The 18,216-nt window shown below is 39.0% G+C and overlaps 1 protein-coding gene across 1 annotated transcript in view; it reads left to right on the top strand.

Moving 5' to 3' along the window:
* The window catches only part of GABRB1 (gamma-aminobutyric acid type A receptor subunit beta1), a 465,239-nt gene extending 450,362 nt beyond the window's left edge, over positions 1–14,877 (top strand). Inside the window, exon 9 of the mRNA XM_070791385.1 lies at positions 1,571–14,877. Coding sequence (XP_070647486.1) covers positions 1,571–1,915 — 345 coding nt within the window. The 3' untranslated portion in view covers positions 1,916–14,877. The remainder of the gene's footprint in view (positions 1–1,570) is intronic.
* Positions 14,878–18,216: the final 3,339 nt, after the last annotated feature.

The following is an 18,216-nucleotide window of genomic DNA, read 5'->3' on the forward strand; positions in this document are numbered from 1 at the left end:
AAGCATGTCCTTTTGACCAGTGAATTCATTCTACTTCTGGCAATTTAGTCTGAGGAAATAACAATGGGTATGAACAAAGATTTAGCTAAAAGGTGTTCTTTGCAGGCTTACTTTTATTTATTCATGTTTTATTGGCATATAACTGCTTTACAGTGTTGTATTGGTTTCTGCTGCACAACACTGTGAATCAGTTAAATGTATACATATATCCCCTGGCTCCTGAATCTCTCTCCCAACCCCCAACTATCCCAACCCTTAGGTCATCACAGAGCACCGAGTTGAGTTCCCTGTGCTATACAGCAGATTCCCGCTAGCTATCTATTCAGGTTTGTTTATTTAATAGTATGAAAGCAAAGCAAGCCTTAACATCTAAAAATAGATTGATTCAGTTATGGTTTATCCATATAGGCTATGAATACATTATGTCACAGAGGGATATTTATTAACATGAAAAGATGACCAGGTTATACTATTAACTGACAAAAGTAGATTACAAAACAAAATATACTGGCTGAGCTTGTGTCTGTAAGCATAAATGAATTAAAAAAAAAAAGACTAAAGGTTTAGCAAGATATTAAAAATAATGGACACTGAAGGTGAAATTATGAATTTTTAGCTTTTAATTTATTTCTTGATTGCTTTCTAGTTTTGAATGTTTCCATGTATCACTTTTGTAACAAGGAAAAATGCCATGTATATATACACATATATGGTATTTTTTCACATACATATGGCATTTTTTGTTTTATATGTAATGTATTTCTATGGATTCAATGAATGGTAGTTTTGAAAAACAAAAATTACATAATTTATATATAGTGTATATATAATATATATTCTATACACACATACTGTTTTGTGAGTCCAGATAAAAGATGGATGGATGGATGGATGGATTAGATTAATCATAGAGGCATGGTGGATCATAGACAAACTGTAGATTATATTGATTGATAGATGATGGATTCGATAAATAGCTTCAGCTGTGTCTGACTCTTTAGGACCCCTTAGACTATAGCCCACCAGGCTCCTCTGTACATGGGATTTTCCAGGAAGAATACTGGAATGGGTTGCCACGCCCTCCTCCAGGAGATCTTCCTGACCCAGGGATCAAACTCGTCTCTCTTAAGGCTCTTGCATTAGCAGGCGGGTTCGTTACCACTCGTGCCACCTGGGAAGATTAGATAGATAGATAAATAGATACTACTAGCGCCAGTCAGACGTGACTGAGCGACTTCACTTTTACTTTTCACTTTCGTGCATTGGAGAAGGAAATGGTAACCCACTCCAGTGTGTTTGCCTGGAGAATCCCAGGGACGGCGGAGCCTGCTGGGCTGCCTTCTCTGGGGTCGCACAGAGTCGGACGCGACTGACGCGACTTAGCAGCAGCAGCAGCAGCAGCGCCACCTGGGAAGCTTAGATAGATAGATAGATAGATACCCAGGGGACATGCAGAACCAGATGTCTAGCAAGACAGTGTAATGAGCCCGACGCAGTATCATCAGTTACAGGTTAACTAAAACAAGCGAATGTCGTGGCAGCTGTGCCTGAGGCTTTTTTTCTCGGTCAGGTCGACGCCCACGGCAACATTCTCCTCAGTACCCTGGAGATCAGGAACGAGACGAGCGGCTCTGAAGTGCTCACGGGCGTGGGAGACCCCAAGACCACCATGTACTCCTACGACAGCGCCAGCATCCAGTACCGCAAGCCAATGAGCAGCCGCGAGGGGTACGGGCGCGCGCTGGACCGGCACGGCGCGCACAGCAAGGGGCGCATCCGCAGACGCGCCTCGCAGCTCAAAGTCAAAATCCCCGACTTGACTGACGTGAATTCCATAGACAAGTGGTCCCGAATGTTCTTCCCCATCACCTTTTCTCTTTTTAACGTCGTTTATTGGCTTTACTATGTACACTAAGGTCTGTCCCAATGGTTCCTAAACGACTTCTTTCCTCTTCTTTTGGTTTTTAACCCCACAGGTCCCTAGCAGCGATACTGCTGTGCTTTTTGAGGTAAGAGATTCAGCCATCCAATTGGTTTTCGGTCTTGCATATCAATTTTATTACTGCACCATGTTTACTTCAAAAAGAAACGAAAACTATTTTTTTCCAGTCTACTGTGGTCCAGGTTATTGGCTCTTTCAGAGCTTTGTTAATTGCCATGTTTACAAACACACACACACAAAGAGAGAAATTAGATAGGTAGATCTTTAGCAGTTCTAGTCGCCCTGGATTTTATTATTTTTTAAATGCAAGTGAAAAGAGGGCTTAGCTCTCGGTGTGCATGGCCTCCTGGTAAACTGTAACAATCTCATGCTGCCAAAAAACAATACAATTTCCAGGATCTCAGAAGAAAAAAAACAAAGCCATTGATAAGTTACAGATTTCCAGGAAGAAGGGAAAACAAAAAGGAGCCCAGAAGAAGAAGGAAGATTCCTTTCCACTCTCCATCTTCCCCAGGTCCATTGTAGGAGTCCCTGCTCCACAGAGAAAGAGGGAGAGATAGGCAAGCTGGAACCCAGGTTATACAAATTCAGCCTGCCATCTTCACCCCACCTTTAAGCCGGATATTCTGAAAAATGCTTCTTTCTCAGACTTCCAGGGAGATTTTAAAAATTAACATGAGAATCCAACATGGTAGCCATTGGGAACATTTTTCTTCTCTTGTTAAGAATGAGTTTGGGGGGCAGTGATTAATTTTGTAAACTATTTCAAATGAGCAGCCCTGAACTTATTTCCTTAGCCTGGAATCACTTGACCTCATGCCATGAAGCTATGGCGTCACACTGTCCTAGTTCCTCCTTCAGAGATTAAGAGAAAGGGGGCTGGGGCAGGTGGGCTTTGAAGAAGGGAATGGTAAGAATTTTTGCTTGAGAAAAATATTGCCCTTTCCATGAGGAAGGCAAGACTTACATGCTGTGAAAAGGGTGCCTGGGCAGTTACCTGAACTGCCAAATCTTTAATCAAATAGTATATATTTATTTCTTAGCTTTCCAGAGAGCAGTATCTAATGGTGACAAGCTAGTTGCACAGCGCTAGTTTCTCAGCTAGCACAGTATGCCTCTGCTCTCTGAGCTCTGCATTCCAACACATGAAATGAATGCGTCAGGAAATGCACATATACCCACTTTAGTATCATTTCCCTTCAAGGCCAGATTTCTGTTTTAAAGAAAACCTTCAAAACAGCAAAACCACAGATAACAACATCACTGAGCCTTCAGACATTTACAACAGCCCCCAAATGACAGCCCTTCTCTACCATCATTACTGCTTCTGCCTTATCTCTGCTCATGGGTTACTTTGCTCATCATAGAAGGAGTATTCCCTCAAGAGCTCAACACACAATTCTAATCAAATCCAACCAACTACAGTTGAGATTCATCTCATTTATGTCAATAAAGCCTCATTATTTTTTGCAGTGTGTGTTCAGCCTGAGTATGTATATAAGAATTCTATATATTCATTTCCAAGATTGAATGAAACCTAAAGTTGACAGACTAGTCATAAAGGCAATTTGGGACCTGATCTACGGATGTGGTATGAGTTGAGGTAATAATAGGGAGGTTTGCCTCATTTGATGACCTGGCTTTCTCCCTAAAGCTGATGAGGGCCCCTGTTTACAATAGCATCAGCTGCTAGAGATTATAATCTTAACTGAAAAGAGGAGGCTGAATTTGCACTGATAAATCCAAGGAGAGAGAGTTATAAAGTGTTCTTTTAGAAAGCAAGAGGAAAAGAGAACCCTCAAATAAAAAAACGGTTATGCTATAGATAATATATGTTAGTAAGAAAATAAAAACACTGCTTTAATTGGACAAATAATTTCAGTGGTTTCATGAGAAATGAATCAGGCATGGGGACCAAATTTCGTTTGTTTTCAGTTGTACAGTCATAGTTCCCTGGTCTAGGAAATCTCCATCCTCTAGGGATGAAGCGATCCATTTCAGAACTCTGAGTAGTTAGTTCCTTGACAGGGTGATGTTTTTCCATAGTGCAATGCCCAGAGTAGGATGTAGCCATACCAGTGATTGTAAGGTTAATATTCCCAATGACCACCCAGGAACCACCATGTAGTCATTTATTTAAAACACAGGAAGGAAGACTTTTGGCTGATACCTAACAGGAATGAATCATTTTGATGTAAAAACTCTTTTAAAAAGTGTTTAAGGATGAAATGCTAATTCAGAAATGAAGTATCTGTTGATCCATGTTCCATAGCAGAACAATTTCTCTGTATTTACTTGTGTGGCTCACTCTTCTTGGAAAAGATTGAGTAATTTATAATTTTATTATTATGATCTTGCCTTAAAAGTCTGAAGAACTTGATGCTTGTAGTTTTAGATGTAAAGCATCTCGGAGAGAAAAAGAACATTTTGAATTCTTATCTCTTATCCTTTGTAAAATGTAAAACTAGTAAGCCTGAATTCATTATCAGGCACAAAATGGTGTCACAGTATGCCCCTCTGGATGTAGACAGGCACACAAGTAAGACACAAATCCTGTTAAATATCTCTGATTTTAGAGGAGATGACAGCCAGAAAAATTGAAAAGCTGCCCTATTGCTAATTAATAAACTCTGTCCCCACTTCCTTCATCTGGATACTTCCTAACCAAATCCTCTCCTCCTTGGCCCTCACCCTCTCTCTTTCCAGGCTGAACAGTACACAGAAAAATATTCTTCTCTGCCTGTCTGCCTTGTCTCACCCAAACTGATGGACATAAAACATAAAACTTGCTAGACTTTCTTAAGTACTCTCAAACTGGCCCCCATTCCTGAAAGATTCAGATCATTACCTTTTAGCTGTGTTACTGTTTAAAGTTTGTTTTCTTTTAGCCATGAAAATAGCCATAATCTCCTAAGTTATCCAAGTGGCAGTAGAGGCTAAATATTGCATGAACTCACTCTCTCATGCCACAGTCATGTCCAGGGGACCCCATGTTCACAAACTGTGATATAAACTGTCATAGACTCAAGCTGTGTGGACCCAGCAGAGATCTCATCATTCATTTGACAATGATGACTACACACTCATTTCTACCAGTCAAGTTTCTTGACTTAAAATACCAGGGGTGACACGTGTGTTACACTCACCAGCTTTGCGAGGCAAAGACCCAGGTAAAGACGTATTTTGGGCTTGAATTATCCAGGATTGTTGCCTCCATCCTCTCCATTGCCAAATAGAAACAGCAGACTGGTTGGTAATTCTGTTGACGAAATGATATGTGTTTTCATATATGCCATGTTTATTGTGCATTACAATCAATGAAGGATCTTGAAAATGCAAAGAGAAAATGTGGTGCAGAGAATAAAGTTTGGTTTATGGATCCAAGGATAGGCTTTCCTTAAAAAGCACTATGTACAATACACAGAAATGTTGACTAAATTCCATCTTTCTAAAATCAATGACTACTTTATAAATATTCATTTCAGAAAGAGCTCAATCAAAATTTGCCAAGTGAAACAAACAAACAAACTAAAAAAAAAAGATCTATTTATAATGCTAGAAGGAAAAGATCTCCAAGATTTCTTATATGGACCATTTTGAATAGTATTTTACAAAGGGTGATGTGCCACAGGTTGTTTTTTTTTTTCCTTTTCTGAACAAAATGTAATCAAATATTTATCCCAGGAGCTAGGGTAAAGAAATGGGCAAGCATTTGTTCATGTTGGTTCAATCAGCAGTTACTGGGATGAGGAGGACAGAAAAACAAACAACAAGATCAGATGCTTGAAAGCAAACAGTCAACACTGAGGTGAAGTTGTTAATGGAATGTAGAATAATATGTAAACTTCCTTGTAAATTCTGTACATAGTTCATTGAACTGTTCCTTGTGGTGTGGTGGTCCTCTGCTTCTGGGTGGATGTCTGAAAACTCTGAGCATTGTAAATAATGTCAGCTTAAAAGGCACTTGCTTTTTTTTTCATGAAGTGAAATGACTAGTGATTTGGGCCCAAACCAGAATCCTTTTAGCTCTTGCTCTTTCTCTGCCATTGTGTGTATGCAGTTGTATAATTCTGCCTGGTGTCTCTGATCACTGCCTCATGCTCCAACCCCACTGAAAGGGATTGGAGCTGCCAAGAAGGCTGCACCCCTATGGGCCTTGAGAATAGCACACCAGCAGAACCTTAGTGAGCCACTCCTGGAACTATGCCATGAAAAGTAGACGTGTGTTTATCATCCATGGCTACTCATATATTCAGATGCCGAATTACCCAAGCTCTTGAGGGAGTCAGGAATGGAAGATGTGGTCAAAATCCGCAGGGAATCCAAAGCTTCATTTGCACCAATAGCTTTAGCTTCTACCTTCTTTCCTTCCCAGAACTTTTAACAAGAATATAAATGGACGGATGGTTGATCAGGGTAAACAGTGAAATGTACAAATGATGGGAAGGAGAAAAGGAAGAGATAGCCAACAACATTGATAACACCAACTGGCTGACTCAAGCCTGAAAGATCCAGAGGTAACCACATCCCTGTTTTTGAAAGGTAAAAAGGAATACTGGTATAAATGGACTGGGTATTAAGACAAGTCTTTTTCAGCTGTTGTGTCAAAGTTATGTTTGGTATGTGCTAGTCAAATTTAAGAGAGAATCTGGTAATTAAACGTTCTCAGATATATTTCTCCCAAGTCCTGGTGAAATATTCTTGAAAAAGCCTTCAGAATGGTGGGATATTATGCCATAAGATGTGTTTCCATGCAAACTGGCAGTCCCATAAAGGGTGATGGTGTCTTCAGAAATTCCGAGCAAGGAGGGGCATAGCTTGGTTTCTTGGCAATATTTGAGGGCAAACAAGGTTTTTCTTCCTGGTAGGAATTTAGCAAGGCATGGCTTTTATTGCCAGCATTTTGAGTGCAAGGAGCTATTGTGAGACATTTTGGCTCCAAAATGTGCCACCTAGGATCCACCATCAATGGAGTAAGAAAAATGCCCTATTGAAACTAATCAAGTCCATTTCTAGGTCCAGAACACATTATGATTTTGCCTAAATCCTGCTTTTTCCAAATAACTGAAATCAACTGAACTGTCAGAAAACTGCATTATTAGAGGCTGCAATTTCACAAACATTTGAAAAGGAAATCCTTTTCCATAGACAAATTGCAAACTAGAAAATACTAAGTGCCTGTAAGGATAAGCATCATTTTGTGTTTGTTTTTATTCTTCCAAAGCAAGAATTCCCTTATTCAAACTGAAGAAGTCTAACAGTTCTTTGTTTTGTTTCATTTTTCCTACTTCAAAAGTTCTTGGTACATCAAGGGACTGGCAACCATTCCTAGTTGGCCTCTGTACTTTGCACACCCTAGAGCAATTAGCACTCATCACCAAGGCTTCAATAGGAATTAAGTGTGGGGAAAAAGGAAGTACGTTTCTGAATCAGTTGGATTAGAAGCCAAAGGATAAATAAGAGCAACCAGTATTGTAGTCTGACTCCTACTTCTCCCTGGGTTTCCTTTTGAAGAAAAGCAGGGAAGGGGGAACATTTTCTACTATAATTTTTTAGAGGTGAAATTTATTCAAATATAATATGTTTATGCATTTTGGAAGTCTGGCAATGAAAAGCAGATTACCTCTTTTGTGTCCATTCCTTCCTGGTGCCATTGCCATCATGCTGCATGCCTTAACCCAATGAAATCAGTTCATTTATTTTTCTTTTTTCATTTCCAAATCCTCATAAGCTGTCTTGTCAGTAAATAGCAGAAAGCTTAAGCTTCTTTGGACTTACACTGCAGATCTTCAATGAAATCTACAGAAACAATGAATGTTAATAATTTCCCCAAATTCTGACTCTTATTGCCTTTGACAGGGCTGTAGAGGTAGGCTACATAATCACAGCAGCCTCTCCTGAAATGCCTTGGATCATTTCTCTTTTCTGCTTTCCTGCCCCTTATATTCGGAGAAGGCAATGGCACCCCACTCCGGTACTCTTGCCTGGAAAGTCCCATGGATGGAGGAGCCTCGTAGGCTGCAGTCCATGGGGTCGCTAAAAGTCGGACACGACTGAGCGACTTCACTTTCACTTTTCACTTTCCTGCATTGGAGAAGGAAATGGCAACCCACTCCAGTGTTCTTGCCTGGAGAATCCCAGGGACAGGGGAGCCTGGTGGGCTGCCGTCTATGGGGTCGCACAGAGTCGGACACAACTGACGTGACTTAGCAGCAGCAGCAGCCTCTTATATGAAGAGTACACATATTAACCTAAACCTTCTCTCTTACAGTTTAAAATAAACTGTAAATAAAAATCATTAGCTCAAACCTAGAAAAATTATCTACACCAAAGTTTGATGATAAGACCATCTCCTTACAGTTGTAATGTGGTGAATTCACACTATATCAATTTTTTTAGTATTTATTTATTTGGCTGCATTAGGTCTTAGTGGGCAGCACTCGGGATCACGCGATCTTCACTGTGGTACAGGGACTCGCTGGCTGTGGCACATGGACTCAGTAGTTGTGGCATGATGGCTTAGCTGCCCACAGGCATGTGGGATCTTAGTTCCTGGGGCAGGGATTGAACCCATGTCCTCTGCATTGCAAGGTGGCTTCTTAACCACTAGACTGCCAGGGAAGTCCCTGTATCAATTCTTTTACACCAAACTTGTTTATCCATGTACTTCTTCAGTCTTAATTGTACACCATTTAAAAATCTATTATTATTCCTCCCAGAATGTCTAAACATTTACATAGCATACCACCAGTTACAGGCTATTCTCTAGGAACTTGACCTACTTCCTCCCTTCTGTATCTGATTCCCGTTACAGATTTCCACTTCTATGTATTATCCTACCTTCAGCCTCCTAACAGATATTAAATATAGTTAGTAATTGGACAGGTCATATGCAAACCGTCTAAAGCGGCCTGATAAAATATGTAGAACATCTTTTTCCTCCAGACAACATTTCTACATTTTGAGAACAGAAAGTTCTCCAAAACACGTACCAAGTGATGTGTAGCCTGACATTAAAAAGTTAAGTACAAATGAGCTGCATGCTGGGGAGAAGGAAATTATAATGAACAGAAAATACCTTGGAATTAGGATTTTGTGACCTTGACTTTATGCTGTCACTATTACAGCCCAGTTGTGTAACTTTGGACATATCACCAGATGACCTCCAATTCCCCTTCCAGAACTAAATTTCAAAGGGAATTTTAGGGAGGTGCATTTGTACAAGAGGTTACCAGAAAGTTATAGGAGTCCCATGGCCCCTGCTAACACAGCCCCACAAACTCAGTAATATTCCTTGTCTCATGTCTTTGGGAGTAAGCCATCTGGTGTAAAGTGAACTGAATTCAAAACTTGTTTATATTCCTCTAAATATATATATAGAGAGAATATACAGTTAAATTTTCAGGCAAGTGGCAAAAAAATATTTTATGATTTTAGTAGTGTTCTCCACTACAATATTGCCCTATCATAGCACTGGAGAGTCTCAGATAACATAAATCACCATGGTCTCTATTTTCAGATATCTGGAAGATGTTGACTCCTTAGACCATTCTTTCTAATTCAGTCAGGAAGTGGTCATGAAATGCCTCTCCTGAGTGGAAAAGCCAACTTCTAAGCAGCATCTGAGCAGAAATACTGTTACAGCGCCCATCAGTGTCCCTTCCCCTCCTAGACACCATCGCTGTCATGTAAGGGGAATAAGAAGATAGGGCTGAATTCTCAGGTGAGAAACAGCTGCTCAGTGTTGGAAAAGATTTCAGGTCTGTTATCCACTCTCTTTGCCCCACTTCTCCCACCTCTTCTCATCCCCCACTTAAACAATTAAATCTGCCAAATGTTTTAGGCACAGCCATGGCAAAAACTGAAAGTTTACTTACTGAATTGCAATCAGCATTTTAGCTATTCATATTTTTTAGAGCATGCATCGTCCCCATTCCAATCTCTAAACAAGATCCTCATTGAGCTTTCTGCACCGGGATGTTCTTAAGTTTTTTCCCCTATTTTATAAGATAACTTTCCACCTCTCAACTTCCCTGATTCTCCTGAGAGCCCCTGGCCATTCAAAACTGTTAAGACTGCCTAGAAATTCTTCCCTTCCATCATAGGCCAGTCTATGAAGGAGACAGTCTCTTTTTTGTAAAGTTAACTTAATATTCTGCCCCTCAACCTCATATACCCTATAAAAATTTCCTATGTGCAGGTGTACTCGTCACTGGGGCTTCCCAGGTGGCTCAGTGGTAAAGAATCTACCTGCCAAGCAGGAATTGTGGGTTCAATCCTTGGGTTGGGAAGATCCCCTGGAGACGGAAATGGCAACCCACTCCAGTATTCATGCCTGAACAATCCCATGGACAGGAGCCTGGCAGGCTACAGTCTATGGGGGTTGCAAAAGAATCAAACATGACTTAGGGACTAAATAACTACAACAACTCATCACTTCTCTTAAAGAAGTGGGAAAATACTACTTTTTCTGGTTTCCCTACTTTTTACCTAGAGATGGTTTCATATTTAATTTTATCTTTTTCAAAACAGAGAAGCAGTCCTAAATCTTCACATTTTCACCCAGTTGAGAGTAGTACTTATTAACATGTATATCAATTAGAATTCATTCAGAAGCAAGTTAACAAAAGATACTAAAAGTAACTTTAGCAATCAAAATGTTATCTCATATAACAGTAAGTTAGAAGTAGGGTAGTTACTGGATTCATTGTTTCAATAGCCCAATGGTGTCATTTAGGACCCAAGTCTCTTCCCTAACCAGTTCTTCTTAACCCTGTATGTTATCAGCACCCATTAGGGTTGCAAAGTAGCTACACTCATGCACTCATCTCAAGTGGAAGAAATATAGGAAAGCTCTGCTTTGGGTTTCTTTTTAAGAGCAAGGCCATCTTTCCCAAAACACTCCCCCAACAGTTTTCTCTTTTGTCCCATTGGCCAGGGTTAGAGTACACGCTTATTCCTGGACCAGTCTCTGGTAAAAGGAATGGGTTTATCATGACTGGTTTACAACATTAACCACCCCTGCTCCCACCCCCTACCCTACTCCCACCCCCTCACCACACCCCCGTCTGGTGCTTGGGGCAAAGGGATGGGATGGAAAATATTTAACAAAAAGATGGAAGAATGGCTTTTGGCTACATACCTAATGACTGTTACACATTGGTCTAAGGCATCAGAAAATACTTTCCCACCCACAATTTCCTAATATGACCTTCACTACAATGTTGTGAATATGATGACAATACCAGGATCTGGAAATAGAGGCTCAAATAAGCTAAGTGATTAACCCAAGATCTGATAACTAGTTACTGATGGAATTAGTATTCAACCTGTTTTTCTTGGCTCCAAAGGCAAAGATTTTTCCACTCACTACACTGTCTGGAATTAATCTTTTTACCATGATGATGCAGTTTGTGGGCAGTCCAAAGATAGTGGAGAATAGGGGAAAAGAGTAATTTCCCCTCTCAACAGCTCTATACTATGCCCAGTAAACATTCTTGCTCTTTTTTTAATCCTTCTCCTCCATCCTCCCTCCATCCCTCACACTAAAGCCTTTCATTATTCTCTTGAGGGAACATGCAGGACTAGTTTGTGCCACAACTAAGTAGCCTGAAGTGTGCCCATTTGCTTGAGATAGTGCCAGCATATAATTATTAATAGATCATTTCACTCTCAAAACTGTCCATTTAGATGAGCTATATAGTCATGCTAATTATGAGGTCTCATAATTCCCACATCTGGAGGATATGGGAAATATTAATGTTAACATTAACACCTTGGAGAAAATGTCCTGGCTCCCTATGAATCCTTCATTCATGATTGGCCTCAGTCTTCTTCATCACTCATGCTCATTTCTTTTCTCACCATTCCCCTTCCTCAGCTTCAAGCAAGCTAATCCTCAGGCTTTCCCTTCCTTTCCAAAGCAACAGTCACCTATCATCCCAAAATGTTCTCATTGCTGTGCTTGAATTTTTACATTTTGCCTTCAATGCCCAGATTTGCCTCCTCCCGGCTCCTCCCTTATGTTGGAGTATGAATCGGGCCAACATCATCCTACCATCTGTCCTACCGCCTGTCCATGGTAGAGTCTGTACCTGCTTATTTAATAACTTATGTTGCTAAATGCAGCCATAGAGAAGCACATTTCCATAATGGATGTTACTTCAGGATTATATACAATACCTGTGAGACACGTGTCACCTACACCCTCCCCCAAGTTATTTTTAGTCCCATAGAGCCTATGTCTGCAACCTCTAAATGGATTTTTTTTAATGCAGTCAAAATTGCAATTGAATCCATGTTAGGGTCTGTGCCAAGTGGTCATTGAGATTTTTTTCATTGCTTATGACTATACACATCCTAACACCACCATTCTCGATCCTGCCAGCCTAGCAGATCTTGACTTCCTAGGCTAATTACTGCTGCTTTTCCTTTATGGAAAAAGAATTTTTATTCAGAGTTTCATTTTCCCCTAATTTACCCAAGGCTGGCTTATTAAAATCTTTGAATTTAGATTCTATGAGGTGTTTACTCTTGAAGCTGGGACTATACTGCATAACCAGAACATTCCGATGTGAATTCTAGAGAATCCTCCCAGAGTATGGCATACCAAATTCCAAGAAATAAATAGAAGGTTTAAAACTGTCTAAGGGGGATGGACAGTTCTTGACATGCACCACTGTCCCTCAAGACTGCATAAAATAGATATGCAGAGAAATACCTTTTCTGCCCCTCTCCTTTCAACTGTTAACTTCCCTGGTCTCCTGTTACATATAGTATTTACTTATTTGCATAAAAATACATCTTCAAGCCTTACCTCAGAGTGGCAACCAGCCATCCCAGTTTTACAAGATAATGTATTTTTCCACTTGATATTTCCCCAATTACATTGAATTGCAGCATATCCGCTTTTTTTTTTTAAGCTAATCAATTTCATGTTAATATGTTTCCTACATTTTTGAAATACTCACTGGATAAAGCTTGAACTATTTTGTATTTTGCAACAATGTCCCCGAGACACTTAGGGTTAAGTCCCTTGATGATGAATATATTCATTGACTATGTTGCTCAACTCATTATTTTAGAGAGGATCAATAACTCCCTTGATAAAAATAAAGTGGCATTCTTACAAAGTCAAGATTGCATGAGGGTTTTGGAAATCCCAAATGATATTAATGTTTACAGGGACTTTTTTTTTATGTATCTTTAAGTAAGCTTTTTGTTTTTGACCACCAGACAGCATTTTGTGCCATTGTGATGGAATCCTATTAACTAATGTGAAATAATGTGTCATGTCATTTAAAAGGTTAATGAAAATGTAAAGTGGAAGCTTTAATACTGTCTCAATACAAATAAAACTGTTTTTGAGAGAAACTCATCTGGGTTAGGGTGGCTTGCTTGAAAATTCTCCTGGCTGTCGGTCATCTCTGAATAATTATTTCACTCCTCTGATTTTAACCAAGGAAACTCAACTTGAGGCAAAGGTCTTTATATGATGATTCAAGAGGTTTAGGAAAGCAGGACTCACTAGGGTAAAGACTGTGAAAATTACTATCTTGCCAGCAATGGAACACCTCTTTGGCTACCACCCTACCTAAAACTTGATTGAATCCAAACATGAGCTGAACTTTCCTGCTATTTTAATTCACAGCGCACTGTACTACATAACTGGATCTTTCAAAAGCAGGTGCTACATGTATACAGAAAGAAATGCATACCTTCTGTTGCCTCTCAAAATCCATTATGCTAAACTCACCAAATATGTTAGAATATGTTAAATGTTTTGATCCTTGTGTTTTTTCAGTCTCCACTAATCATTTTGCTGAATTGTCTACTACCCTCCTATTGAACAGGAATTAGCTAATTCATTTCTTGAATGGCATTACAGTTCTTGTAAATAACCTCTTTGTCCATCTCTATTTTTCAGCTGGCAGAACTTTAATTACAAAGGTATATAAATTATACTATTTTAATGTTCTTTTGGTCTTTCGACATAAGCACTTGCTTTCATACATAAGCAGATATTTTGTATACCTACCAGACCACTAAAAAGCTAAATGGCAAGAATGAGTATTTCTGGAAACTTATAAAAATCTTAATGCAATGAGACAGGTTTAACCAATGCCAAGAAAGAAAAGGTAGACTCCTTACTTTTATAATTCAACTTTCTATTTTGTATCAGTATATGCTGTATTTTCTGACTGAAACTGCTGTTCTAATGAAACTTGTGATTTTCTGTAGTTTGCTTTATACATTTGAAACCAAACTTTCATACAGTGTGCTTGATTGTATACCCTTTCTGTTAGGGATTTGATTAAATATCGTAACCATTTCCTTAATTCCTTTTTACATGCTTAAAGTATTTGACGTTAGGCTGTCTCAAAAATGATCTCTGGACAAAATCCATGAAGCCTGTAGACTGTGATTTATACACATGGAAGAAATAGGTTTTCCTCTTAGCAGTGAATCAGTGACTAAGAAGCGGTTCAGTGTCTTCTGATTCCTGACCCTTCTACCCTTCATGGCCTTTTTTCTATTCATCACTCATTGAGTAATCGTGTATTCTTCTAAAATGCAAACTCAACTTCATGCAATCAGGTATGGACACAAGAAATGCTTGTGCTCTCGATTTCAGGACTAACAGTCTCATACCCTAGCTGTCACGGGACTGTAGTTTACTCAATATTTTGTTAATAATGTGGCTTTGCTATAAAATAAGTTGCTGTTTGCTTTGCTTTGGTACTACAAGGTTTTCAATGTTGCAGCAAATGAAAGGAAGAAACCATGTTTGAAGGCTGGTGTCAAAAACCATCAGCTATACTTAACAAAAGCCGTCGTGCAGCTTCTGAAATGTAGTTTACTGCTGTAAATATGTACAATTTATGTTAGCCTGTTAATTCCTAAAACACAAATAAAACTTTTTTTATTAAAAATGCCTACATATAAAAAGTTTACTTTGTACTGTTTAAAAACATGCAAGATTTCAGGCATATCTTTTTATAATCCTTAAAAATGTTTTGAATTCTGAATCTATTGTTTAGGAGCTTTTATTATAAAATTTAATACAAAACAAAATCCCTTTATTTGGAAGAAATTATTTGCAGTATTATCCAACAATTGGGGAAAAAATACCAGCACTTTTCCAGGAGTTTATTTCTATACCACTTTGATTTTTTTTTTAATATTCTTTAAGATAACATGCCTTACAAACATTTGAACATATGAAGTGTTTATATATTAGGGAACTAAAAAGAAGAAATGAAGTTTCCTTGTATTTAAAAAATGATGCCTAAAATGAATTTTAATAGCATCCATTTGTGAGGTGCATTATGTCATTTTTCTTTTAAAAATCTCCACTGTAAATAAGAATAGTAGAGTCGGCCTATTTGTCAGTCTTTCCTAATTTGAAGACTTCCAACCTCTGAACTCATTCTCTCCCTTCACAAATAATAATATGTTGACAATAAAATAATGAACTGACAAAAGGTGTGAAGCTCATTTATCCATTAATTGGTGATTAGTAGAATAGCTTTTCAGTAAGAGTCTAAATTCCAGCCTAGAGATAGATGGCTTTAACTTCTGTCCAGCAAAAACTGAGCATCTGCACTTGTATCATCAGAGATTTGACCTGCAGAGTAACAGGGTTTGGACATTCAACACTTCGCTACTATTTCCCGAAGATGACGTAATACAATGGGAGAAATAAATGGCCATCCAGTTTTAAACTAGAAAATCACAAGCATATATGTAACATGTTTAGGAGCTACTATAAGGATTATAGATATAAGAAGCTAGTGAAAGATAGGTATTTGTGTGTGTGTGTGTGTGTGTGTGTGTGTGTGTTGTCACTAGTACCAGCCAAGGATATGGAGAAATTGGAACCCTTGTGTACTGTTGATGGCAATGTAAAATTATGTCATGGTTATGGAAAACAGTATGGAGATTTCTTAAAAACAGACCTACCATGTCATTCAACAATCCCATGTCAAGGTTACTTATCCAGAATAATTGGAAACAGGCTCTCGAAAAGATATCTGTACTCCTATGCTAACTGCAGCATTTGTCACAATAGCCAAGAGGTGAAAACCCATTTAATTGTCCATTGATAGACAAATGGATTTTTTTTGTGGTATATACATATAATAGGATATTATTCAGCATTTCATAAAAGAAGGAAATCCTGGGGACATTATAGTAAACATATGAAATATGCTAGTTATAGGACAAAGGCTGCATGATTCCACTTATATGAAATATCAAAAGTAGTCCAATTCTTGAAGCAGAAAGCAGAATGGGGATTGTTAAAGACTGGAGGAGGGGGAAACAGGGAGCTGCTGTTCAGGGATAGTGTTTCAATGCTGTGCAACAATGCATGTAGAGTTAACAATACTGTGAAAAAGTGAGTCACTCAGTCATGTCCAACTCTTTGCAACCCCATGGACTGTAGCCCACCAGGCTCCTTGGTCCATGGAATTCTCCAGGCAAGAACACTGGAGTGGGTAGCCATTCCTTTCTCCAGATCTTCCTGACCCAGAGATCAAACCTGAATCTCCTGCATTTCAGGCAGACTGTTTACCATCGACATGTATTGCAAGCTTAAACATTTGTTAAAGAGAGTAGACTTTTTGTTTATGTTTTTTAACCACAATTTTTTTTAAAAAAAAAGAAAAAAATGCAAAGTGGTATGGCCACTTTGAAATAGTTTGACAGTATCCTACAATATTAAATACGGTTGTGCAAAATGGTTGAGAGATCACATTCCTGGGTATTAGTTTGAAAACTTATGTCCACATAAACACCTGCCTGTGCATGGTTACAACGGCTATATTCATAACTGCCCCCCAAATGAAAAGAACCAATTTCCTTCAATAGGTGAGTATAAATGGCAGTGTATCTATACAATGAAGTATTATTCAAAAGGAAAACAGAAATGAATTATTGAGGCAAAAAGACCTGGAAGAAAAGCATACTTACTGCTAAGTGAAAGAAGCCAGTCTGAAGACTATACACTATATGATTCCAATTACATGACATTCTGAAAAAGGCAAAACTATAAAGACATTAAGAAAAATCACCAGTTGTCTGGGGAGCAGAGGAAGGTGAAGAGGGATGGATTGATAAAAGCATTTTTAGGGTGTTGAACTATTCTGTAGAGTCAGGAGATGTGTTAGTTCACAACCTCAAGGGCAATCTGAAACCAGCCCCCCAACTCCCATCCACATAGGGCAAGGAGAGAAATAAGAAAGAGATGAACCACTCCAGAATGGCAGGTGGTGGCTTTAACAAACAAGGCAATGTACGAGACTTGTCTTGGGCAACTAGATCTCTGCAACCCGCCCAAATCTTAAAAGTTAACACAGAAGCTTTAACTGAGTTTAGTTAGTTTAGTTTAGTCTCAATAGCTCATTATTATCTCAGGCAGGATCCTTGGGGCAGCTTCTGGGAGTAGAAAAAGCAAGCAGAATGCATATTCCAAGGGCAGGGGTGGGGATAAGGAGCCTCTTGTTTCCTGGGTCCAGCTCTCAGGTCAACAGATGGTCACATCCTCTTGATGACCTCCCTCAACAACATGACATCAGGCATTCGTCACAACTCAGAACCATTCAACACAAAGAATAAACCTTAATATATGCAAATTTAAATTTAGAAGTTGGAGGATCCCAGTAAAGAAGATAGATTATGGCCAAAAAAAATCTAACAGCATTACAAATGTATACAACCACCTCAGGAAGGCAGTGGGAAGAAAAGGTCTTGACCTCAGTGACTTGGAAATGAGTGAAGTCTGTAAGACTAAAGGCAAAAGGAGTATATCCTTCTAAAACACCAAAGGGGTACAGATTAACAATGTCAATACTGCTATGTACATTCTGGAGTTGAAAAAACTAAGCGAATGGCTGGTGGATGGTGGGAGTCAGGTTTCTCTTGGCTGGAATGTGAATTTATAGATAAGGAAGGGTAGCCAACTAGAACCATCCCTGTGGTAATGAATTAGAGTTGGAGGCATCAGGATGAACTCACATGCAGCTTAATATACAGATGATTAAATAAAGAAATATTTCTAGATATGTGCATATACCTAGGTTAGTTTACATGCCTGTAGTTCTTGTTCGTCAGCTGAGAGGACCCAAAAGAAACAACAGTGAGCACACACCTCGTTCGGTTTCTAATACCATTCTTCAGTGAACTGAACCAGTGCTTTTGAAAGAAATGGTTGATTCTGGGACTCAGCAGGTCACTGACAAGATGAATGTGGAGCATCTTGTATTGCCAGAAAG

Source organism: Bos indicus, chromosome 6 (genome assembly GCF_029378745.1).
Source record: "Bos indicus isolate NIAB-ARS_2022 breed Sahiwal x Tharparkar chromosome 6, NIAB-ARS_B.indTharparkar_mat_pri_1.0, whole genome shotgun sequence".
NCBI lineage: Eukaryota > Metazoa > Chordata > Mammalia > Artiodactyla > Bovidae > Bos > Bos indicus.